Here is a 26559-nt window from a genome sequence, read left to right as displayed (position 1 = left end):
GCTTTATGTTCCCAAATGGCACCTTGGAGGGAAGAGATTTGGACATGTGTGCTCATTCCAATCTGGTATTTTGCCTGAGAATACAGGGTAAATCATTTAAATGTTAGAGATTGTATCCCCACATTCTTTACAAATCTTTAAAATAAACTAACACTTTCCTGTGGTGAGTGATGTAAGCCATTTTTCCTAAAGGTGGAAAGCTAATATAGAGAGCCACGGTCTTTTCTTCAGTGTTTCAATGTGTGTTTAAATATTACAAGTGGTTTCTCTCTTAAACCATCATTGAAAGTCCTTAGGATTTCATAGTGCTAAAAGGAAGGAAGGTCATTCTTGTGTTCCAGTGTCTATGGCCTTTGACCTGTGGGCATATAACTAAATGCCTAGGAACAAGTGTGCATGAAAACATTATGGGTATATAAAGGAAAGGATTTCTTTAGCAAGTTGCTATGTCCCATTAATGATTTTACCACTCTCTGAACTTGTGACAGCTCAATAGTAAACCACACTGCACAGGTCTTTTGCCGAGCAGAAATGGCAAAGCACTAAGTGTAATGCTTCCTCTGCTTCCATTGGATGCGTGTGTGAAGCTGGTTTACTTTTGGTCATTTCCTGTCTATGAACACTAGCATTTTAGCCAACGCTGCTATAATAAAATCTAAGGCATAAAACGAATTTCCACATTCATGAATGTTGTAATAGAAAATTCATAAACTGAGTTATTGTAGGGATCAGCACCACTTACTCTGTGGGAAAAGAATCTTCGGAAAAACTTGAAGTGTCCCTGTTCTTGCCTGGTATAAGAAGGCTAGAGACACAAAAATGAATGCAGGCCTCTGGAATAGCGCCTTTCTGGTCATGGTGTTCACTGGGGTGTGGTCTGCAGCTGCCTGGCTCGTAAGAATTTGATACTTTACTGCATCGAGTTAACTCTCCATCTTTTCGTAGGTTCCTCCAGTAATTGGAGAGACTCAGGAGGTTTCCTGGTTGTCATCAAGAGAGCTGTTTGAGGATAGTTGGACTTGGAATTAACCACCAACGAGCTTGAGGATAATCTCCACTGGCTGTCTATTGCCTGCCATCCCTGACCTTTGAGTTGGAAACATAGTAGTGAGGTGGAATCAAGTTTGATTCCACAGAAGCAGCCCTGCCTTTCTCAGGGCGTAGCTCAGGCTGAGTGGGGATAGGAGTCTGGCTGGGCCCAGTACCCAGTCACCTAGTAGAAGCTGAACTCATACCTAATTCTTCCTTCCCTGACATTTTATGGTCAATTAACCAATAAGTCCTCCTTTTACCTTCTCTTAAATACCTGGTAATATGTTGTCATTCATTGATAATGATCTCTAAATGCACTGAGATAAATACAGGCACAGTTTTATGCCTTCATTATTTCTAATCTTCACAAACCTCTGAAAACAGTTTAATGGGATCACCATTTACAGACAAGGAAATTCAAACTCAGAAATCCTGAAGCTTCTTGGGAGAGTGGCAGGTCTGGAGGCTTAGTCAAGGGTTATTTTTTAACGATGCCACCTCTAATGTATGCTATCATGTCTTTCTTTCATGGCCTCCTGTGAGCTGCTTGATATTGTACTGGTCTTCTTATTAATATCCCCACCTCCAGCCTCTTCCTCCCAACTTCTTCACAAAGTACATGTGCTAGTCGTTCTCATGCGGGTCCTTGAAAACAGAGGGGTGCATGTGCTCGCTCTCGCTCTCTCTTTCTCTCTCTCTTTCTCTCTCTCTTTCTCTCTCTCTCTCTCTCTTTCTCTTTCTCTCTCTCTCTCTCTGTGTGTGTGTGTATGTGTATTTTGCTGGGGATTGAACCCAAGGCCCCAGACATGACAATATGACAGTGTTCTACTTCTGAGCTAAATCCCAACTTTACAGCTGTTTCTGTTCACCCTCCCTATGGGATGACACCTGACTTTTCAGCTTTGCCCCCACGTGGCTATTCTGTCTGTCTGTGTTACTATGTCTCACAGTCTGGACATACTGAAATGAACTTTCCCCACAGTGACACATGCTCAGGCTTCTGTCCTTCCCTTCTTCCTCTTGTCCCTTGTCTGCTCCTGGTAAAAAAAAAAAAAAAAACTGGGCCCACTACTCAAGGGTCAGTTCAAAGGCTGCTGCTTTCTGAGGCCCAGCTTCTCCCTCTAAAGGAATTTGTCATTCTTCTGTTTCCATGGCGTAAGCTTGGAATACCCATTCTGTGACAACAAGCACATTATACTGAATGTATATGTTTATCTTCTTTTCCTTCCTCTATCCAGATTGCAAAATCTTTGAGAGCAGGTGTATTTTTTTTATTTAATATCTCCAATGTCTAGTATAAGACCTCTGACATATAATACGCTTTCTGCAAAATCCTACTGATTACGTCAATGACATAGTGAGGTCATTTTTGTTTGGAAATTACATTCCCTGCACTTATCAGGTTGCTTGCCTGATGGGATCACAGCAGCTATATTTGGAGAACTATAGCTCTGCAATTTGGCTTTAAAAGCAATAGTCTTGATATATCATATATATAAATGTCTTGATATACATATATATGTATATATATTATACATATGTCTTGATATACATATGTATATCAAGTATGTGTATGTGCGTGCACATGCGCAAGCTCTTGTGTCTGTCTTTATCAATACAAATGATTTGGTCACCTGTACCAGAAGACTTAGCATAGAACTTCGAACATAACAGCTTTCAGGCTTAGGTCTTTAAAAACCAGAAGCCTTTGAATTGTAAATAAAATAAATGAATATGTGCATATCTCTAACTAAAAAAAACATGAACCTATTAATAATTCACATAAGGAAAAGTGGAATGATTCTCTCCAACATAGACATTGTTTGACAAGCTTGTCATTTTTGTGGAAATCAAGCATGCTTTGTTAGAGAAGCAAATTAGTAGGCAGTGGCCTGAATTTGAGGCCAACCTCAGCAGCCTGATCCTGAGCTGGCTTGGCCTGGCGTGGCCTGGGTAACAGCTGTTCTGTTTCTTCTTGGCAAGAGTAAGCTGTATGCCACCTAGCAGCCATGTGTCTCATCTCTGTGAGGTCTAGGGCCTCGGAGGCTCCCTTTGACCCTGCTTCCCAATGGTGTCTCAGCATCTGCCTGTAGGCTCACTTACATTTTCACTCCTACCCAGTGGTGTGCTTTCCAAAAGTGTGCACAAAATAATCACCTTGTAATACCCAACTTTTTACTATTGAGTTTATGTTTCTAGTCATTTAATCACATAGGTGAAGAAAACAAACCTCTCTTAGATATGTGATGTGGGGCAAGACCCCTTCCCAGTGGGCTTGCTTAGCCAGCTAATTCTCCACTCTAATAACATTAAAACTAACCTTTGTCTGGTGCTGTGGCCATGAAGCACACCCATAGCGAACGCCACTTTTCCCTTCACCTTCCTTCACCGCCTGCTTCTGTCACCTGGCCAGCCTTGTTAGCTCTTATTGTGTGTCCACATCACTCTGTTTGTCCTGTGGCCTGTTTGCCCGTATTATACCTATGGTTGGAGCATCCTTTAAGGGCTTAATAGATACCCTTGAAAGTCTTCTCAGTTTATTAGTTCAAGATATATGTGTTGAGTTGAGCATTGCTAGATGTTGACTCTGCCCTGGTACAGGCAGCAGGATTGACACTAGCAAAGACCCGTGTTCAGTGAGCACTGTTGCAGTGTGCCGCTGTCAGTGCTGTTACTGTGAGTGTGTACCAACACTTTCCCTCCTTCCAGTACAGCAAATGCTGATGCAGGCTGTCCAGCACAGCAGGAACCATGCTGCCCCCTCCCCCACTTCACTGTCTTGTTCAAAGCACAGTAGATGGAGATAGTTCTTTCTTAGTCTATGCTGTTATCAGCTTTTACCTTTTAAGACCTAAGGCTGGTCCACACCTCTACTCATGGGTGTTTTGATTATTACCCATCTTAATCCTTTGATACTGATTATAAGGATGACATATAAAATAATTGTGTGTATTTTCTTAATTGCACATTCACTCTGAATACGCAAATGCCATTAGCCAACTTGTTAATGGATAGCCAGATGTGTCACAACTCACTGATGCCTATGAAATAAATCTAATAAACCAGTGGGATAATAGTTTGTCAGACTTACTGTCCAACATCATCATTTAAAACTGTTGAGGGCCCTTGTAATCAGTTACTAGGTTGTGAAAAGCCCATTAGTGAACCCACGGGTCTCCAGATGTGAAGACATTTGGCTGTTAGCTTCATGAACTCACTATGTAAAGGATGAAACAAAATTGCCAGCATATAATTGTAATTAGTCTGAGACGGGAAGCACTGGACAGGTGTACCAGTCCCAGCTAACTGTACACAGAGCAGTCGAGGGCAGAGAACAAACCCCCAGTGGCGACACACAGGGCAAGTCGAGCGTTGGCCAGGTTTTGAGCTCTGTGTATACCTCTATTTGTAGAGCAGAGTTTTGAGTTGGATCAAGGAGTTTTACTAATTCTCGGCCGTTCAGGTTGGCTCTTACAGGCAGCATGGCCTGCTTTTGAAAGAACAGAAGTGGCCTATCAGTAGAGTATCCAGTCTGGTACTGTGTGTAGCATAATTAGTTTTTATCACTCTTGTTTCAATTTAGGGGGAAGACATGCTTGATTCTTATTGATTACAACTGAACAATATGCTTAGAGTTTTTGAGGCATCAGACTATTCAGAAAGAGAGTCAGCATTTCTCACTTCACTCTGTAACCAAGATAGAAACTAGGTTAAAGCTACATATTTTATAAACATTCTATATTGTATTTTATAAATAATATTTCATCATTCTTATGGAAACATATTAAAATGTATTTTTATCTATATAGCTTTATAAATCAGGAAACTATGTTGTTATAAAAATATCTTAATAGCATATTTAAGATATATAAAATTATTATCTTATTAATATGATGACTAATTTGGACTTGGAGATAGGTTTCTATGATAGTTTTTCTATTTCAGCTGTAACCATGATTGGATGTTAATGTTAATCTTTCAGATAATCCAGTGAATTAGTGTAAGGATACATGTGACATGAAGGCAGCAGGGAGTCTGTGGGAGGAGGGGAGCAGCAAGCAGCAGGAGGGATGAGGGGAGGAGGGCAGGAAGAGGCTCAACATCGGAAGAGGAACACACCACAACAAGCCTGTTACTTTGAAATGTGATTTTTTTTAAGTGTAATTAATGTAGGATGCTCTAGGTTTAACTGGAAACAGAGGGTAACGAGTATAAACTGTAAAGCACTTTCCAACATGCTGTTCTAGCCTGTTACTTCCTTTGTGTGCCTGAGACGTTACTTAAAAAAAGACTTTTGCAGGTCTCTAGATGCAGGGCTCAGCAGTGCGTTACAAGGCTTGTCTGTCACAGAAACACACTTGGTGGAGATAGACGGAGAAACCCTCTCACTGTACGGCTCAGGGGCGCTGGAATGCCTGGATCGAAACTGGAGTGTTCAAACAGCCGGCATGGTCACCACGGTCTCATTCACGTTCATCGAGTTTGATGAAATTGTCCAAGTACTTCCCAAACTGAAGATGAAGTTTCCAAATTCTCTGGTAAACACTTTCCTTTGGAAGCATATTTGAATTGTTCTTCATTACAACTTGTGTGTTCAGGCCAAAGCCTGCTTCAACTTCATTTTCTGTAGTTTCTTTTGTGTTGATTTTCTGGCACTGGAATTTAAATTAGTTCCATAAATGGCCTTGTGGGTTTGTATGAATATTAGAAATTATATCTCTAAAGACAGTCCTTCTTTCAGTAGAAAAGACCAATGGAATTTTATGCATATTATCTACCTCAATTTTACAAAGAAAGCCACACACAGCCCTCGAGCATGTTTTCAGGCATTGAAACCGGTGTGGATGGCGTGCGTATATTCATTGTGTGATCTGACGCAGACCTCTGACAGCACTGACTGTTTACTTCAGTCTGCTGACTCGCCGGCAGCCTCCCTGACTGTGGGTATTGCACTAGTTAGCGATAGACATTGGGAAACAGTGCTTTTACAGCAAGTTTCCTCTAGAGCTTTCCCTACCGTGTGTTTCTTTACTTCCCCTTTTAGAGTAGATGATGTTTCTTCTTTGTCATCCTAAAGAAGATAAGTTGTAGTAGAGGCAGGTGTTTAGAAAGAATATTCAAATTTGCAAGTAGACGGCTTGCTTTAGGAGTTCTGTTTTAGTGTTTTGATTCTCCTTGGCCAAGTTAAGTAACCAGCACGGCTTTCAGAAGGATGCAGTGTTGACAATACTGGTTCTCAGCATCAGGGTGAGTCCTGTGCTTAGAAGTTTCTGGAATCTTCCTTTATACATTAGTACTAATGTAAAATGTGTAGAATCTGTGATGATTGAACGAGTCTGAGTTATTAGGTAACATTAAGGAATCCCAGTTGCTGATAGACGAGGATGTCCTTCGCAGAAGGACTCACCTAAGACTTGAGTCTTGGGTAGATGCCGCCAGTGACTGATGGATTGGGTACATTGAAGTTCAATGGGCCTAGAGCAGTCCAGTGATTTAATGTGACTGAAGACCTATTTCCTAAGCCTAAGGCTTCCAGGGTCCCACAGGAAATGGCCTGTGATGTGTTAAGGTTAGTATTGAAGGTGGTTCAGCTTAGAGCAAGACCTTGTATGTGGTTTACTATTGCAGCACCTTAAATTCAGGGAGACCAACCTTGTGATGCTGCAGCAGTTCAATGCCCTGGCACAGCTGCGTCGGGTTGACCAGTTGACAATCGATCCTCAGGGAAACCCAGTGGTCAACTTTACACTCTGGAAGTACTACGTGCTGTTCAGGCTCAGCCACTTCAGCATGCAGAAAATAAATGGAACAGAGGTAAGAAAAAGCAAAGCAGACTGCAGAATGAGCTCCCACCTGATGGAGCCTCTGACAGCACACTTGGTGGGAATACAGATGTGATGGAACTGTTCAGAAACACCATTTCTTACAAAATAAAATCTCAGCATTCACAATATTAAAAAGGAAGAACACACATGGGCAACACATGTGCACTCGCACGCATGCTCATACCCCCCAACATGAACATGAACACACACCCAATCCTCCTCCAGACACGCACACTTGCACACACTTACACACACATGTCCACATGTATAGGATCTAAAGCAGTGAACAGTTCTTTTCCTGGTGAATCGTAGCTACTTTTCCTGTTGTTTGTAAGCATCCAGAGAAGAGAAACCTTGGAAGAAAAATGACACTGTAAAGAGAAAAAAGAAAAATCTCTAACTTCTGCAGGCGAGGCAGCCTTTCATGTTTCACAGAGCTCTTGGGACTGTGGCACCCAAGAGAGGATGGGGAAGCTAAACTAAGTGTCCACTCATAAAGATGGGGTGATAGAAAGTGGAGAGAGAAAGTCCAAGCACACATCTGGACTACTCCATTAACCATTGATCATGGTGCAGTGGCATGATGTAGAATCACTCAGGACCCAGCTGAATAACTGAAAAATTATTCATGAAAAGCGAGTTTTAGATGGGTTTTTTTTTCTGAGTTTGTCATAAGCCTAAGCCTCCAGCTACTCAAAGACTGTGTTCTCTTTAAATAATGACTTAGGGAAAAAGGGGAACTGTGCTTCTATCATTGTTGAAGCTGAATAATCTTTAATCTCTCACTATGGTGCCTCTTGAGGGTCAGGAGACTTCCCTATGATAAGATGACTGGTAGTCAGCTGTGCTGGTGTAGTATTGCTCACAACTAGGACACCACAGCCATCTCCAGCCTCGACCTACAAAAATCCAGCATGTTCTTAGTAGCACGGAGATCTGTGGGTCCGTGTCAAAAGCAACCATGCTATGCCTCAACCAAAGTAGATCAGCCTTCTATCAAATTGCCAGGAAAGTCTGGAACCTTGAGATGACCAAAAGTTGCCCCCACAGCTCCCCAGCTAGTTCTCAGGAGTCTGCATTCAGTCTCGTGTGCCCCTCAGTTCTACATCAGACAGAGATTGTAGCTCCGGTAGGGCATGGTAATTAGTGGGAGGGTTTTCACAGTTGATCTGGACTGGAAACACAAAGGTTCGGGGGCTGCAAGTGAAGGAGTCTTCCTCATTAATGGCTTGACTGTTTGGCTGGTTGGCTATAAATAGTAGATTGCCCAGATGTGGGATTGCATTACTACAGAACTGCTGGGAAAGACAGAGTATTGTAATTGTACAGGGAATTAATCAGAAGCAATGCAGCATTCTAGTTTAACTTTTAGAAAATGTCAGCACCAGGGATATTTGACATTTTATTAAAATGCCTGAAAGATATGCCTTCTCACATAGTCTTGTCATTTTATACCATATATACTACAGTTATATTGCTCTTTCTGTAGTAGAGCAGTATTGCTAGAGGGAGAATTGAATGATGAGCATCAAGAAGATGGAGCAGTGGCCTGCATTGGCCACTAGGTGACTGTGTTGGACCAGACAACTTAGCAGTCAGCTAAAGGAAGGCTTGAAGGAGCCGCAGCCTTCACCATGAAGGTCCAAGATAAGGAAGTGGTCTACACTGATTGATGTATACACTTGATGTGACTGAATTATATGTGAACTATGGGTATTTTTTCCTCAGAGGCTGCTTCTGTAATGTGTTATCACAAATACACACACCTGCTTTTTCAACGCTGGAGAGGCTGAGACAGGAGTTGGCTATGAGACCCTGTCTCTTGGTGACAAGAGCAATGGGCAGTGCAGAGAGGGCTCAGTCTGAAACGTGCCTGCTGTGCAAGTATGAGAACCTAGGTAGATTCCCCAAAGCCAGGTAAAAGCTAGGCCTGCAGCACAGTTGCAGGAGCCCTACAGTTGGGTGGGTCAGTGAAAGGTAGGTCCCAGGGGCTCATGGCCAGCCTGTCTTCCTGCACCTATAAGATCCAGGCTGAATGAGAACCTGCTCCATAGCCAAGAGAGGAGATACTCTCGTATTTCTTTTTAAAAATAATCTTTAAGGGAATGGGAAGATGGCTCGCGCTGTTTAAATGCTGGCTAAGCAAGAAAGAAGATTGGAGTTTGGCTTCCCAGAATCCACATAAATATCCACCTGTGATCTCTTAGAAGGAAGAGATGGGATCCCTGGAGTAAGATGGCCAGTGAGAATGTATGTACTGGTGAGCTCTGGGGTTGACCCAGACCCTGCTTCAGAATGTAATGTGGAAGGATTATTGATGAAGTATACAGACATCAGCCTTGGGCCTCCACAGGCGTACACACACACACCCATACACCCATACACCCATACACAACCATACAACCACACATATCTGTAAACCACTTACACACATGCATGTGTACCATACACATACACACATACACATTCATGCATGCTCATACACACACTTGTACCTGCAACACACTTATGTACATGCATAGATACCATACACATACAATACACACACACTTGCCAACATAAATACATGCATGCAGGCAGGCATACTGCACACACATATACACATAACCACATACACACACACACACACCTACAAGCACACATGCGTGCATGTATACCATAACACACACACACGCACGAAACCATATGCACACGCACACACACTTGCAAACACTCTTACACACATGCTTGCATATCACAGACATACACACCTGCAAACACACATGTGCATGTACACATGCACACACATACAAACACAAAGAAAAGCCATCCTTTAAGAACTTAAGGTGCCTCAAGCACAGTCCTCAGGACACCTGAATTCCCAATCAAAGCTATCTCACCGGCCCTAGTCAGCTTCCAGGAGTCACATTTGAGCATCTCCTCTGTAATTAGACTCAAAGGAAAATGAAGTTGCTGTGGAGACTTCCACAGCCTTGGGAAATGTACTTTTCTGCACTAAAAGAAAATGCCCAATCGAGACGTCTCTTTGAAATTGTATTTGCTATATCTAGCTAAGAAGCAATGCCATCTTGATCCTTCTCTGCTCTTTCTTCTCAGGTGACTCAAAATGACATGATAATGGCTGAAAGGCTCTTTGGAATCTTAGCACATGTAGCATCCTCCGAGCTGCCCCAGTACCGCATGATTTCAATTCTGGGTGATGCCAGGTAACTCTGAATTTTTTATAGATTGCCTTTGCACTAGAATTAGCTCTTAACTGTGCCACTTCTGTAACCAGCAGAAAACGTACCCCAGGCTAATCTTGTGGCTGGCCATGTTCAGACTTAGAAGGAATAAGTGTGACTAAGACAAAGTCGGTGTTCTCCTGTGGTTATAGTCTCACAGCTAGAGATGCGCATAAACCACTAAAGTCCAGCCTGTCAGGGGCAGCAGCAAGGGTAGAGGGAGACACTAGTTGCATTTGAGAACACTGGAAAAGGCTTTCTGTTTATTTATTTGGGAATGAGTAGAGGGTTTTTAGGTTTAGAATATGAGAAAAGAGATTTATTTTTAAAAACCATACATACATACATACATACATACATACAGTGGATAGGTTCTGAATTCAAATCTTACTCAATGCCTTTGATTGATCAATGTACATCCCATCTACAACACACAGAACTGTTCTGGGTATAAACATCCTGAGGGTAGTGCTTGCTAAATGAACATAAGCACCTGAGTTTGGATCCGCAGCACCCATGCAGAAGCTGGCTGTGGCAGTGCACATCTAACCCCAGAGCTGAGGGACGGAAACAGGCAAATTCCAGGAGCTCACTGGCCAACCAGTCTGTCTGAAATGACAACCTCCAGGTTGAGTGAGAGCCTGTCTCAATAAAACAAAGTGAAGAAGCAACTGAGGAAGATATCCAGATGCCAATCTCTGGCCTACACACACATAGATGCAGCATGTACACACACACACACACACACACACACACACACACACTATACCCATAATCACACACATACCATACACACTCACACACACACACACACACACTCTCACACACACATACTCCACATTCACACCATACATACATATACCACACACATACAAACACACATGTACACACAGTCCAACACATAATACACATACACAAATATACTTGGTGGAGCACAAAAGATATTGAAGAGATATTGAATTAAGAAGTGATAGCTTAGACAAATCAACGGAAATTATGCTCTTCTGAATTGGTATAATATTCAGAAGATTTAATAACTTGAAAAGAAAAGGCCCTCATAAATCAGATCAAATAAATTAAAATAAAGAATATGAAGGATTTTTAATAATTTATCAAATAGATATATTTCAAACCCTTTTCCCAGAATATGATGCCCAAAGTCAGATTGGGAAAATGTATCCAAGCATGTCTGGGATGTTTGTAGAGGCAAATACACCTTAAACTCAAAGAAAATCTCTGTATTTAATGACCATAGTCATCAGATTATTGTCTTCAATCAACAGTCTACTGGCGGAAAATAAGGAGCTGCAGGGAGGCAGGTGCCTGAGTGTGCAGCTCCGTGGTAACAACGGGGGAAGGGGTGGAGGTGGAGGTGGAGGAGCACACAGTTAACATGGCACTGCTGGCCATGGAGTCACAGAGCTGACACTGACACAGAGGCACTGTCGCTAATGAGCTGAGATAGCCAAAAACTTGGTGCAACTAGAAAAATAACAAAAAAGTGAAGTTGCCAGAACATAAAATATAGGAAACTTTAACTTTTAAAAAGTAAAAAACGAGCCCATCTGTCTCCATTCAAAGCTATAGCCATACAAATAATGACCTAACTTTGTGGGGAGAGCCACAACTGTGACAACAAGCCACATAGCAAGGTGGGTCCTACATGCTGCTATCCATGATGGCTGATGCTGTGGTTCTTTTCACAGCAGCCTGGCGATGCTAACACACTTGCTGTAGCCATGCCCTTTTTGTTTGTTTGTTTGTTTAAAGATTTATTTATTATACATAAGTACACTGTAGCTGACTTCAGACGCACCAGAAGAGGACATCAGATCTCATTAGTGGTGGTTGTGAGCCACCATGTGGTTGCTGGGATTTGAACTTAGGACCTATGGAAGAGCAGTCAGTGCTCTTACCCACTGAGCCATCTCTCCAGCTCTAGCCATGCCTTTCGACTTAGCTGTTTCACTGAGCAGAATTTCTTCCTAGAAATTATTTCACATGAACATAAATATGTGTCGAGGATTTCTCTCATGGCCTGTGTTTATAACAAGTAGTGAGACTAGTGGAACAAGACCAGCTACTTGTAGCTGTAAAATTGAATAGCAGTTCCTATATGAAACAGTGGGTCTGTCCTTTTGTTTATTGTTGATTTGACACAACAGAGTCACTTAGGAAGATCAACCCTCAGTTGAAGAGTGGCCTGTATCAGATGAGCCTGTGGCCATGTCTGTGAGAGATTATCTTGATTGATGGTTGATGTGGGAGGGCCCCGCCCACTCGTAAGTGGCGCCAGGCTTAGGTCGGTGGGCCTGGACTATGTAAGAAAGCTAGCTGAGCTAGAGAATAAACCAGCTAGCAGTGTTCTTCCATGTTCCTGGTTCTAGGTTCCTATCTTGAATTTGTATGCAAATTTCCACAGCTTGTGACCTAAATGGGTAAGCCAGTTAAACCCTCTCCTCCCCGAAGTGCTTCCAGTCAGTTTCTGTCACAGCAAAGAAATGTCACTAGGGCGTGTTATGATGTTCCAGAGAGGAAGTACCAGAACAGTTGTGTGGCAGGCCCCAGCTTGTGAGAGTAGGGTATACAGCTCAAAAATATCCTGGCGTTTTAAATATTTGTTTTGGGTTTTGGTTTGTTTTGGGGGTGGTTACCTAAAAATGTCAAATAAGAAAAAGGGCCAATACTGGGCGGAAGTATACAGATCTTTTAAATTGTATACGTGTGTGCTGCCTGGTTTCTCTTTAGTTTTTGTTCTGTGTGTATTGTTTTTTGGTTTTTGTTTTTAAATTTTTCTCATTTTTAAGAAGTACATTGAAAGTACTTTCTTCCTGAGTTCTAGTTAGAAGCACTGCAGGCTGCAGCGTTTTCATGCTGTGTGTTCTGCTTTAAACGTGTTTCAGCACTGCTGAACTGAAAAAGGAACTCACACTTAACAGCAAGAGCTCTGTATGCCAGACCCACTGGGGTCTGACCAAAAGCACTGAGTGGAAACGCCGTGTGTGTCTTTTCTGTATCTAATAAAAGATGAGGAAGAAAGTCATGAAAGAGGTGTCCCCAAGAGAACCTAGAAAAATCCCAGAGTTAAAGCAAAAGCAAGTGGAAGGACTCAGAAAAGCAGCCAGAAATTAAAAAACAAACAAACAAAAATAGGAAGAGGTTGATGAGAAAGCCATACTGACTCCCCAGGGTAGGCCTGCTCAACTTCAGCATGCCGGAAGTAGTCAGAGTATACCATAATGAACGGAGGTACAACATCAGGCCAACTAGATCAATATTAGAGGCTAGACCAGAGTGCCGGTCTTCATGGTGTCCAGCCCCTCCTAAAAAAAAAAAAAAAGTATTATTGTCTCTGGCGCCTGGCCATCTCATAAGTATAAGAAGACTCTTCATACCTTGAGTCCCAATGGTGTGTGTGTGTGTGTGTGTGTGTCTGTGTGTGTGTGTGTGTCTGTGTGTGTGTGTATCTGTGTCTATGTGTATGTGTTTTCTTCAATATTATTATTGTTTTTTAAAAGGTATGTTTTTATTATATGTGTATGACTGTTTCTGCCTGCATGTATGTCTGTGCACCACAGTGCTAGGCAATGGGATTCTGAGCAGGCAGCTGTTACACTCCAGGACCCCCTGGTGTTGCCCTTTGGATTGCAAGGTGCCTGTAGCCTCCTTTTAGCCCTGCCAGCACCCATGGGGACTCTCACTGCTCTCAGTTCGCTCTTACTAAAGTTAACTCCACACTTGATTTGATGTTCTAGCTAGGAACATAACACAGGTAAATAAAAGAACTAAGAGAGATCTGTGTATATGGTTACTCCAGCAAACTAATGCGCTTTGTATAAAGCTATACAGACTGTGTAGAGGTGGCCAACACCTCTTTGATTGCTTATGCTTTGATTCAGTTTTTGAATTATTTCACATTAAGGTAGAGTTCATTTAGCTTTGTTAGAAATAAATGAGGAAAATACCTAATTAAAAAAAAAAAGAAATGTTTGAGATGTGTTAGTGTTGATGATTGACAGTCACAAGAGAATGTAGGCGGGGCTAACAAGCCTTCAGTTCTAGTTGCCAGGAGGCAGAGACCAGAGGACTGAGAATTTGAGGCCAGCCTGGGCTACAGTAGTGAGACTGTGCATCAGATACCTTAAGTAGTGGAAACACTGGGGTACTAAGCTGAGCTCAAACAGCAACTATTCAAACTCAGAAATCTGGACTTCAACAAAGGCTTCACTGCCTCTGAAGTCAGCAAAAGTTGCACGTGACCTTTTTATTCTGATAAATAACTCTGAGTCCCTTTACTATGTTCTGCAGGAAAAAGCAATTCCGATATCTACTGGAAAGCAAAGGTAAAAAGCCTGGCATCATCTGTGAGGAGACCAGTGACAGCAAGAGGTTCTTGGGGGAAAACACGAACCGCGCTACCCTGAATTACACCACCCGAGAATTCTACCACGAGAAGCTGGAAGTACGTGAATCTGTGGGTCTGTTGCTTCCTGTAGTACACACACACACACACACACACACACACACACACGGGGCTGGAGGTCTTGTATTTGGTCCTCCTTACACACAACCTCGAGAACACAAACACACACACACACACACACACACACACGGGGCTGGAGGTCTTGTATTTGGTCCTCCTTACACACAACCTCGAGAACACACACACACACACACACACACACACGGGGCTGGAGGTCTTGTATTTGGTCCTCCTTACACACAACTCCGAGAACACCAGCAGAGAACAGGAGGCCATCAAGCTTAAGAGGAAGGCTCTGGCTTCAGTGTTTCCATCTCAGCACAAAAGCATCTTCAAAGGAAAGCTGTGCCAAAAATCTGGCCCAAAATAGGCCGCACAGGCCTGATCTGTCTAAATTAAGAAAAAGGGAAAGATGTGTCCATGGGTGTTTGTCCAGCTGGTACCCGAGCAGCAGAGAGCTCAGCAGAGTCTCCACTCCAGAGCTCTTGGCTCGGCCTGTGGTGTGTTAGCCTATGCATTTCATTCTTTACCATGAACTTCCTAATGTCACTGTATGGCCGCTTCGTTCCCAGCAGAGCTTCATAGGCAGGGGCAAGCATGGGCTTCTTCTGTGAGGCTCACTGAGGGGATACAGCATTGCTGTGCCCAGAGCCACGGGGCAGAAAGTGCGCAGTGCCTGCCCTTCTGGCACTCACCAGATAGCTGAAGAAGTGCTGTGCACCCGAAGAGCAAGAGAGTGCCACGCTGCAGCAGATCCGTGCAGTGACAGAAGACAAAAGGGCAAGAAAGAGCAGGCACAGTTATTGTGGCATCTGACAACATGTCCAGTGCCTGTGTATGAGAGCTACGTAAATCACTGTAGCTCTTCAGACAAGTTAGATACAATTGTAAACAGAGGGAGGGAGAGAGGGAGGGGTGGAGGGACTGAAGGAGAGAGAGAGGGAGAGAGAGAGATTGATTCACAGATGTATATATAAATTAGAAGTAAAACCACAGGCAGGTGGCGTTCATGTGTTTTATCTGGCATCTCCAAGCTCTGTATTGAGAAGTGGCTATAAAGCTGTTGTGCCTAACAGCAGCTGTGGTGGTGCCCTAGGAAACGCAGTGGGGAGCGCTCTGCACTTTCTCTAATCAGAACGTAGTTGGATTTTCTGGGTTTTCCCTTTCCCTTCACCCTGCTCTCAATCTGAAGCATCTTTGGAGGCCATAGAAGCCTGTGGGTTACAGCTTGGAAACTGTTTGCGACCCATCTCTCAACATTTCTGCAGCATCCTAAAGGGTGCTTAGCTTCTGCTTTAAGTTAGTGTGGGAGGTCTGGGGTGCTCAGTGGAGCACTTGCCGAGTGCACAGGGCTGAGGGTTCATTCTAGGCATCACTCAGGCACATGCGCAGTCAGTGTTTCTGTAGTTGAACAGAGTCAAATGTAAAATGATTCAGAGCTTAGAGGAAGTTGTCAGATAAGATGAGGAGATCAAGACCCCTGTGAGGCTGAGAACGCAGTGCCACTAATAAGGGATTCCTAGTTGTGCCAGAAGAGGAAAGTGAGAGCTGGAAGGATTATGGGCCCTTGTCCTGAGGAGAGTTGGTCCTGTGAGTCAATTAATAATAATAATAATAATAATAATAATAATAATAATAATAATAATAAATATATATGTGTGTATATGTGCATGTGTGTATGTATGTATATGTTTATATGTGTGTGTATATATATATGTATGTATATATGTATATATACACACACACATACACACATATACTTAGGAAGTCTAATATACAAATTCTCATGGAAGAATTTTAGAAAATATAAAATTGCTGCCTGCAAGCAGGGACAATTTCATGGGGGAAGTTATCGAGTCTGTCCTCGAGAACTAGATCCTTCTGAGTGTTAACTTTGATTTTGTAAGGAATGTTTAAAAAGTAAACTCTTGTTTTAAGGTAGATAACACAGCATTGACTCTAAAATCTACCAAATTGTTAGAAAAAGAAGAGCCAGACCAGATACTTAGACATAGGGACACCAAAGTCCTTTAAAACAGCAGGCTAGAGCCAGAGAGGTCACCCAGGAGTGAGGAGCCCGGGCTGCCCTTGCAGGGGACTAGAGTTCATTCCGAGCTAAACACTTTTAGGTCCAGCTTCATAAGATCTGGTGCCCTCCTCTGGTGTCTGTGGGCACTGCATTCACATACATACACACACACACTTAAAAATAAAAGTGAAATAAAATATCAGGCAGAATACAAAAGAACATTAAATGAGTTACATTTCTTACAGCCAGTGTAAAAATAAATTTAAAATAGGATATCATTTACTGTAATGATAAAAAATAAACTGATATACTGTGAGAACCGATAATAAAATATTTCTAGGCTGGAACTGGGAGACACCTCAGGCAGCAAAGTGCTCACTTCACAAGCAGGGGGCTTGAGCTTGGATTCCCAAACCAGTGTGCAAAGCCTGGTGTGGCGATGTGTGGCGATGTGTGGTGGTGTGTGGTGGTGTGTGGCGGTGTGCACTGTGACCCCAGCACTGAGGAGACAGGTGCAGGGAGTTTCCCGGAGCTTATTGGCCAGCTAGTCTCACTGAATCAGTGAGCTCCAAATTCAGTAAGAGACCTTGCCTCACGCAATAAGGTGGAACACAACAGAGGAAAACACATGGTATTGACCTTTTGGTTCAACATGCATACAAACACTCAAATGAATGCCCTTAAAAGGGAAAATTGAATGTTTGTTGCAGGTCACTGAAGAAGAACTGGAAAAAAGTTTATATTCATAGGAAAAGCATTCTCTGCTATTTTTTAAAGCTTTATTTATTTAATGTATATCTGCATGTACATCTGCATACCAGAAGGAGTCATCAGATTTCATTATGTGATGGTTCTGAGCCATCATGTGCTTGCTGGGAATTGAACTCAGGATCTCTAGAAGGGCAGCCAGTGCTCTTAACCTCTGAGCCATCTCTCCAGCCCACATTCTCTGCTATTAAATGTTAAATCTTCATAATGCAGTTCTAGTTGAAGTTTGTGCTGTTATTTAATCCTAAACGTTATTGGATAGCACTAGAACCGTAAGTACACAAGAGTAAAGGTGCTTTGCCAGATACCAAGTAACTGTGATAAGGGCATGTGTCCTTCCTCGTTAGGTGTCTGTTGTGCTAAAACACTGGGCCAAAAGCAACTTGAAGAGGAGAGGGTTTATGTCATCTTACAGATGTAGTTCTTCATCCAGGGACACTAGGGCAGGAACTCAAGGCAGGAAAGTGGAGTCAGGAAATGAACAGAAGCCATGGAGGTGTGCTCCCTATTGACTTGCTCCCAATGGCTTGCTCAGCCTACTTTCTTATGCCACTCAGGACACCCAGCCCAGGGGTGGCACAGCCCAGAATGAACTGGGCCCTCCCACTGCAACCATTAGTCAGGGAAATGACCTATAGACTTGCCTCCAGACCAGGCTAATGGACCTGTCTTCTCAGTTGAGTTTCTTGTTCCCAGATATCTCTGGCTCTGTCAGGTTGAAAAGAACCTCTGGAAGCAGAGTAATATTGCAGGTAAGGCAAGGCAGGAATAGACAGACTCTGGACAACAGAACCAGAGCCGCACTGTGCATGCTTGGGAGACTTAGGCAGACAGCAGCCGTTACAAACTAGTGGGGGCAGTCTACCTCATAGATACTGTGGAGAGAAACATACTAAACCCACCCCTATGGTACAACAAAAATTAACTCCAGATCAAGCATAAAATTAAAACTCTGAAGTTCTTTTGTTGTTGTTGTTTTTAAGGAGACCTTACAGCCTTGGTAAGGTAGATGTAACTTCTGAACACTCTAAGTGACCGACTATACAGGAAGACTGTTTTATAAGTTTGACAGTCAAGGTAATTTTTAATAAAAATAGCCTCAGCAAAATCAAACAAACAGTCTGGATTAAAGTGGCTTAATCGATAAAAACACAATGAAGAAGTAACTTGAGGAGATGTGGGCTTCTATTCTGAGACAGCTCAAAGGCAAAGGAAGAAATCTGAAGCCACATGACGCTTTGGGACAAGCACCAAGCTAGTTGTCAGGAGACTTGGCCCTGAGCCCTGATCACCACTTATTACCTGGGAGACCTTGCCCAAGTCCCTTAATCACTGTCTCCTGACTCACAGCCCAGCATTCCTGCTCCTACACCCAGCGCCCACATCTTGAAAATCACTTAGAGCAGTGCAGCCAGAGGACTCAGCCTCTCTCCTGTGCACGAGGGGCTGGGGAAAGTAATGGAGGTGAGCTGCTCACAAATCAGGCTAAACAGTCCCTTTCATTGCACGTCGTGGTGTCCGAGGCTCTCCCATCCATCCATTCTCGTGCCTCATCTAAAAGAGATTTTAGGGACGTTAAAGAATCCAGGTCTTCTCTTAGACCAGGAGAAAACTGGAAGCTCGGGAATTGTCCAGGGCCATGGAGTGAGCTTCTGACAGCCACCCGGAGCACTGCGGCCTCCTGGGCGCCCTGCCCAGCTTCTCCTGCTGTTTCCTGTGCTTCCTGAAGGTTACCATCTTCAGGCCTACAACAGGGATTGTCCTCGCTAGACATTGGTTGATTGCTGACTAACCATGTCATTCAACAATGATATCAGTGCCATTAATTAGATTCATCTTAGAAATGTTGTGTTTTGACTTTGAGGGTTTATTTTTTTGGTTTGGTTTGGTTTGGTTTTTTGGTTTTTCAAGACAGGGTTTCTCTGTGTAGCCCTGGCTGTCCTAGAACTCACTCTGAAGACCAGATTGGTCTCGAACTCAGAAATCTGCCTGCCTCTGCCTCCCAAGTGCTGGGATTAAAGGCGTGCATCACCACTGCCCAGCTGAGTTTGAGGTTTAAATAGATCTTTTTCTCAAGTTTCATATCAGCACCTAGCCTTCCTACCCTGATCAACACAAGTTACCTAGGATACAGCTCTCATTATCACATGTATTACACCAAAGTTTCCCTCTAATAACATGAGTAGGAGAGAGAGAGAGAGAGAGAGAGAGTTGAGAGTTGGGAATCAGACCCAGGGTCTTAAAGCATACTAAACTAAAAACCTCTACCACTGAGCTAAACCCCCAACCCCAAAAGAATAGCTTTATTAGAACCCTTGATGAAACTGGAGCTGAATACCCAAATGTCTTCTGGCTCTGAACTCACCATGCTGTGTTTAGAAGACAGCTTTCTTACCTTCAGACTGCCAGATCCCGAAGCTAAGTAAGAATGCTGTTCTTTCTATCGTGACGGCCTGCTGTGGGTCCAAGGCTTGTGATATTTCTTCTTCCTCTTTGCCACTTTTCTCAAACTTTGCCCAAATAGTCTCCACTATAGTGTGATGTTTTGTAGTTCTCTCTACAAGGAGTAAACTCGAGGTATGAGTATAAAGGATTGTGCAGATGGTAGCTAACCCCAGACTAATTAGAATGTTCATCATCAACAAACACCCCAACATGTTCACCTCTGCAAAGCCCTGGGCTCAGTGGAAGCAGAAGGCTGGAAAGCAGTGAGGCCCTACTTGCTGCCCGCTGAGGCAGAGCCCTCTCTCAAGAGCTTCTGGGAAAGAATTCCCGCCCTGAAGGACCAGGACCAGGACCTGCAGAATTATTCTTTTAAGCCTCTCCAGTTCTGTTAATTGTTGTTTTGGCTGTTGGATTAGTTTTGGGATAATGTAAACATTTCTTTTCTTAATAGGAAATAAAGGACAAGAAGAAGTTCTGCAGGTTGTATGTAGAAGACCTGGTGAAGGAAGCCACAGCCATCAACATGAAAAACGAGGCTCTGCAGAAGCTGTGGCCACAGATGTTCATCGAGCTTGTGAGAGACGCTGTCATAGAGATCCGCAGCAAGGATTCCTACATGAAACTCTGCCTGCAGCAGATCACTGACCAGAAATAGGGATGGCTGCTACTTCAGACTTGGGCAATTGGAGCTTTTTCGAAGTTTGGTAAGATGCAGGTTAGACATGATGAGACACCACCACTACCGCACAGTCTAGAAAGAGTGGCATCAAAGCCTGCCCCCCCCCCCCCCCCGCACTGTGGAGAAAGGAGGGAGGCAGGAGAGAGGGGGACTCTTTCCCGTGCATGCTGACCACACAACCTTGGGAAACCAAGCAGCGACTGGAGGAGGCCTGGCTGCTGGGTCAGAAATGCTTCTTCGGCTCCCGCTCTGACTGGTGAGTCTGCCCCAGTCCCAAGCTCGCTGTGTGCTGATGGGCTAGCATGAGATGCCTCCACCAACCTCCAGCTGAGACTTTCCTCTTTTTTTGCCTTTTTATTTTATGTCATGATTTCAAAGCCAAGCATATGTCTTTTTTTAATGAGTGAAGAATAAATACATTAGTTAAAAAAAAAAGTCCAGTTTGTTGTATGGTTGTGTTCTTCTCCTGTTGGTGGGATCCCTGTTGTTCTCCTATGTGCCTGATAGAGGCTATGCAAGTACCTCAGTGTACCACAGGGAGTCAGTGCGGGCTGAAAATGTGAAGGCAATGAGCGCTTCACAGGAAGGAGTGCTTGGTCTTAAGGACTCTGGAGGGCACGTCAGATGCAGGCATGTATATAATGTGCTTCTTTGAAAGGGGTTTCCCCCTGTCATTGACTGTTGTGGGTCTTGATTAATAGGCACACATGTGCACTCATCCTTCAGAAATATTAAGGATAGAAAACTCTAGTTTTTTTAAGTTCAATTTGAAAATCAAACAGGGAAATAAGACAATGAGAGGTTTTGGCTGATCCGTTCTGATCAGAGTGGATGATACAACCTCGGGAAGACAATCTTACAGGTAAATAAGGGAACTCTGTCTAATGGGCTCAGACTCTGCCTACAAGCTACTGTTGTCAGTAAGAACACCGGATGTGGGCGGACAAGAAGAGGAGATGTAAGACCATAAAGCCAGGCAGAGAGGCCCAGGAGGAAGCTGAGCGCTGCCATTGCATCACTAAGGAAGACCCACCTCCCTGTCAGCCCCTCAGACCCAGGTTCCAGCTTCATAGGTTACTATGGTGTTTCTGAACATAGATGTTTGCATCTCTATGCTGGGTTAGCGCTTCAGCATCTGGGTTTCTGCCTGGCTCTCTTGGGACCCACCTGAACCTGATTTTCTTCATTGTGTTGCAGACCCATTAAGGGAAAGTCATTTCCCTCTGGTCAAGAGAATGGTATCTACTCCTGACCTGGATGGAGACGTGAGACTCCAGCCGGGCTGGGCAGTAACCTGGCTAAGTGACCACCAGACAGGAAGATGGAGTCACCTTAAGACATGCTAAACAGATAGGAGGAATAATTATTCCTTTAAGGAGAGTTCCTCAAAAAGGTGACACATTCCCTCTTCTTCCATCTCTTCTAAACATAGTCTCTTAGACCTTGGGCTTTCTCTCTCATATCCTTCGAGCTCTACCCTCCAAGCTAATCTTGATTACTGGAGTTCTGAGATGAGAATTACCTCAGGATGAAAGGGCCTCCAAGGGACTAGAGCACTCTGTCAGGAGTGAGTGGAGATCCAGGGAACAAACTTCTCTTTCTACTTGGGATTTCCCAGGACCATCAGGCAAGGAGAATAAATGCCAATACTCCCAACCCCCACCCCTAGCCCCAGTATAGGTTCCTGTGTGCCAAAGGATCACTTCTTTCTTTGTGCAATCTCAAGCAGAAGTTGAGCCCATGGTTACCCCCAAAGTAAGAACATCCATTCTCCACTCAATAGGGAGATACTGCATTGTTTTAGTTAGGGTTTTATTGGTGTGCAGAGACACTGTGACCATAGCAACTCTTATAAAGAAAAACATTAATTGGGTCTGGCTTACAGTTTCAGAAGTTTCGTCCATTATTGTCATGGTGGGAAACATGGTGGCATGCAGACAGATATGGTGCTGGAGAAGGAGCTGAGAGTTCTACATCTTGATCTGAAGGTAGCAGGAGACTATGTGCCACACTGGGTGAAGCTTGAACATAGGAGATCTCAAAGCCCACCCCTGTAGTATCACTTCCTCTAACAAGGCCACACCTCCTAGCAGTGCCATTCCCTTTGGGCCAAGCATTCACACACCTGAGTCTATGGAGATCATTCCTATTCAGACCCCTACACACGCCCATCCGTGTTCAGCTCCAGCAGTCAGACCCACACACTTGGAGTGTGATCTAAAGTTACTTAACTACTACTGAGCCAAGGATAGAGCTGATATCAGCTCTGCACTCATGGTACTTCACTCCACTGAATGCCTGGTATGTGGACCAACACAAGCCTGCCAAGTTCTTGATCAAGCCAGCCACTACTCTGAGATGCGTATTCTCCTTGCTGAATGATAATGACCACGACAACCAAGATTCTTTGAGCAGTGTCTTAGATTGCTCAGGGCTCATTACAAGTGCCCACGTATTTAAACTAACAATCTAATATATGTATTCTAGTTACACCTATTTGAGTATTGAACAACTGGGCAGAAAAGATCAGCTAATCACATTTCAGCCAAAAACTAGAAGGCAGGTCCTCTGTTCACTGTCAAGAAAATGTGTGTGTGTATGTATGTGTGTGTGTGTGCACTAAAGTGTACATTTGGATGTCAGATGACAGCTGGTGTTAGTCTGTTATCTCCTTCTGTCATTTAGGACCCAGGAATTGAACTCAGGTCATCAGGGTTGGTGGTCAAGCTATCTCACCAACCTCAAAAATAATTGTTCCTAGTAGCCTTTTTATCTGCTTTTTTTGTTTTGTTATTATGTTGAGAACTTAAAACAGCATTTCTCCAATATGTTTAAGACACTCCCCAGCACTTGGGAAGTAGAGGCAGGTGGATTTCTGAGTTTGAGGCCAGCCTGGTCTACAGAGTGAGTTCCAGGAGAGCCAGGGTTACACAGAGAAACCCTGTCTCAAAAACCCAAAAAAAAAAAAAAAAAAAAAGACACTGAAGGACACAAAGTATAAAGTCTAACATGAAATACATATGAGCTCATGCATACTGTGACGCAGTGAGGATGTATGGAAAGTGTAAGAATACCGGCCGCGTTGTTACCAATAAATAATGTGTGGATAGGCAACATGATGTGTCAAGTACAAGAAAGAAACTAAGCAGGTCATGTTGAGCCGGTACTGTACCCATCTAGGCAGAGATCATGGTGGGATCCAGATGGCATTGGTGGGGGGTATCAGGAGTGGTTGCTATCTGGTTTTATTTTATTGGCAGAGGTAATAAGTGTACTGACTGGTGGGGTGTGGGGAAGGGAATACAGGGGTGAGTGGCAATATTGGGGGATTGGCTTGGGCAAAAGGGAATACTTGCTAGCCAACCACAGAGGCCAGTGGCCCATGGGGAGGAGCAGATAATGGCTCGGCAGCCAAGCACAGACCCTTAGTGGGTGTGACTATAGGAGGTGAGAGGTGAAGGGGAAGCTTGGATTGAACTAAATTATAAAATTTTGAGCCAATAGAATTTAGCAGCTGGTGTCATACTACTTTATATTTCAGGAAATTAGTTTACCGTTTCTTATTTATTTTTATTTTTTTATTTTTCAAGACAGGGTTTCTCTGTGTTCCCCTGGCTGTCCTGGAACTCACTCTGTAGACAGGCTGGCCTCAAACTCAGAAGTCCACCTGCCTCTGCCTCTGCCTCCCAAGTGCTGGGATTAAAGGCATACGCCACCACTGCCCGGCTTCTTATATTTTTAATGTAGTCACATCTGTTAGTGTTTTATGATTTCTTTGATTATAATTAAGCTGATTTAGAGTTGATAATAATTCATATCCTCTTATATTTTATGTGAGGGGGATTGTGTCTGTGTGTGTGTGTCTCTGTGTGTGTGTGTGTGTGTGTGTGTGTGTGTGTGTGTGTGTGTTAGTGCACATAAGTATGGAGGTCAGAGGTTAACATCACTCCCTCCCGTATCTTTTGAGACATGGTCTCTCACTGGATTTGGTTGAACTGGCTGGCCAATGAGCCACAGGGGTCCTCCCATCTCCACCTCCCCAGCGATGGCGTTACAGATGCAATTACAGATTTCAGGCACAGTTCCTTCACCCCTGGCTGCTTCACCTGGATGCTAAAGATGGAGTTCAGGCCCTCATGCTCACATGGGAAGCACGTCAGACTAAGCCATCTTCCCAGGCCTCCCCTTTCCTTACTGTTACCCCACACTTTCCTGTCAGCTCTTCTGTGAGTAAACTCCGGCTGTAGTTCTCCCGTCTCTCAGACTGTTCAGTAAGATACTCTGGGGTTGGAGTCGGGGAAGAAGAGGAAACATCAGGATGAAAAGGAGGAGAGAGAGGGGCCTGGCTAGTCAGCAAAACAAATATAAGATGAAACAGAGGGAAGGGTGCTCAGGAAAATATTAATTTTAAACCTTAAAGAACAAAGGTTAGTTTTCCTAGCCTGCTTTTCTGGGTCAGCTTGAGATGGAGGGGTGGGTACTGTTGCCAAGAAATTCTGAGCCAAGTTGGAAACTTGATCACAACCACTGTGGTCAAGCAGTATTGATGGAATATTTGTTATCTTTGATCCCGACCTTCTGCTTATATTTAATGTCTTCCTGGTTCTTGGTATGTGCCCTTTCTTGCAAACTACCTCGAATCCTTTCCAAAGTGCACTGAAAGCTCTAGAGAGTAAATGAGTCCCAGAGAGTAAGTCCACTCCTTAGGGAGCAGATTCGTTTCTTTACGAGACAATGAAACGGAATTCCTTATTATGGTTCCTCTAAACTTCAGCAATAAGAGAACTGACTCCTTCTTGGTGTTTATCTTGAAATATTTCACCATGCAGAAATGCGTACTGAATAGTATCTCAAATAAATACCCGGCTCACCACCAAGCATAACAGATCTTAATATTTTCCACATTTGCCTCAGGTTCTTAAAATAACACATTACAAATAGAGAAGGAGCCCCCGAGCCCCTCCTTCCCTCCCTAAAGGTAACCACTATATTGGATTTCATGCTGATTATCCGTTCCTGTTTCCCTACTATTCCTGTTATGCATAAATGCATAGGGAGTTTATTTAATTGGGTTTCATATTTTCCAAATTTGTATAAATCACATGCAGTTTTCTCCCTGTATTTTCTTTTCAATTTTTCTGAGGATCATCCTTACTGATGATAGTAGTTGTTTCCTGTTTGATATTGTTTGTGACTCCTCTATAGGCTGGGTACTGTGAGTGGACATTAAGAGTTTCCTGTCGCCGGGCAGTGGTGGCACACACCTTTAATCCCAGCACTTGGGAGGCAGAGGCAGGCGGATTTCTGAGTTCAAGGCCAGCCTGGTCTACAGAGTGAGTTCCAGGACAGCCAAGGCTACACAGAGAAACCCTGTCTCGAGGAAAAAAAAAAAGTTTCCTGCCAAACATACCTGACATCTACACATGAACATACATACACACAATCAGACATCCACACATGAGCACACATATATACAACCTGGCATACACAAACAAACACACAAACACCCTGGCATACACACATAAACATATATACACACAACTTGGCATACACACGTGAACACACATAATATATTGTATTTTAAGAATATGTTTAAGAACATATGCTACATAGCATGCACGGGACCTGTTGGCCTGCAGCACATGCAGCCGTATTCACTATTGTCACATTGCTTTAGAAAGAGATGTCTACTGGAGCTTTCCACAAGCAGACAATCTCCAGTTGTCCCACACCATCACTAACAGCATGTTGTGTGTTCGGATGTGTATGCCATGTTGTATGCATGATGCGTTCATGTGTGTGTGCCAGATTGTTTGTTTGTTTGTGTGTGTGCCAGGTTGTGTGTGTATATGTATGCCAGGTTTTGTGTGTGTGTGTTTGTGTGTGTGCCAGGTTGTGTGTGTGTATGTGTATGTATGCCAGATTTTGTGTGTTTGTGTTTGTGTGTGTATACCAGGTTAGGTGTGTGTGTCAGGTTATGTGTGTTCATATATGTATGCCAGAGTGTGTGTTTGTTTGTGTATTCCAGGTTGTATGTATGTATGTATGTTCATGTATGTGTGCCAGGCTGTGTG

General features: G+C 43.5%; 1 protein-coding gene across 18 annotated transcripts in view; it reads left to right on the top strand.

The window, feature by feature from the left end:
- Lrrc49 (leucine rich repeat containing 49) overlaps positions 1–20925 on the top strand; it is a 100944-nt gene extending 80019 nt beyond the window's left edge. For 14 of the 18 annotated variants that reach the window (XM_030243994.1, XM_030243990.1, XM_006510753.3 and 11 more), the window contains 5 exons: positions 5333–5570; positions 6661–6846; positions 9954–10063; positions 14390–14543; positions 20258–20914. In XM_030243994.1, the coding sequence (XP_030099854.1) occupies positions 5333–5570; positions 6661–6846; positions 9954–10063; positions 14390–14543; positions 20258–20461 (892 nt within the window). In that variant the 3' untranslated portion in view covers positions 20462–20914. Of the gene's footprint in view, positions 1–5332; positions 5571–6660; positions 6847–9953; positions 10064–14389; positions 14544–20257 lie in introns of all 18 variants that reach the window. The other 4 variants (NM_001146046.1, NM_145616.4, NM_001146047.1 and 1 more) reach the window with 2 other exon arrangements.
- The last annotated feature ends 5634 nt before the right edge of the window (positions 20926–26559 follow it).

Source organism: Mus musculus, chromosome 9, assembly GCF_000001635.26.
Source record: "Mus musculus strain C57BL/6J chromosome 9, GRCm38.p6 C57BL/6J".
NCBI lineage: Eukaryota > Metazoa > Chordata > Mammalia > Rodentia > Muridae > Mus > Mus musculus.
The sequence above is the reverse complement of the archived record's forward strand: the minus strand, read 5'-3'. Positions and strand labels throughout refer to the sequence as shown.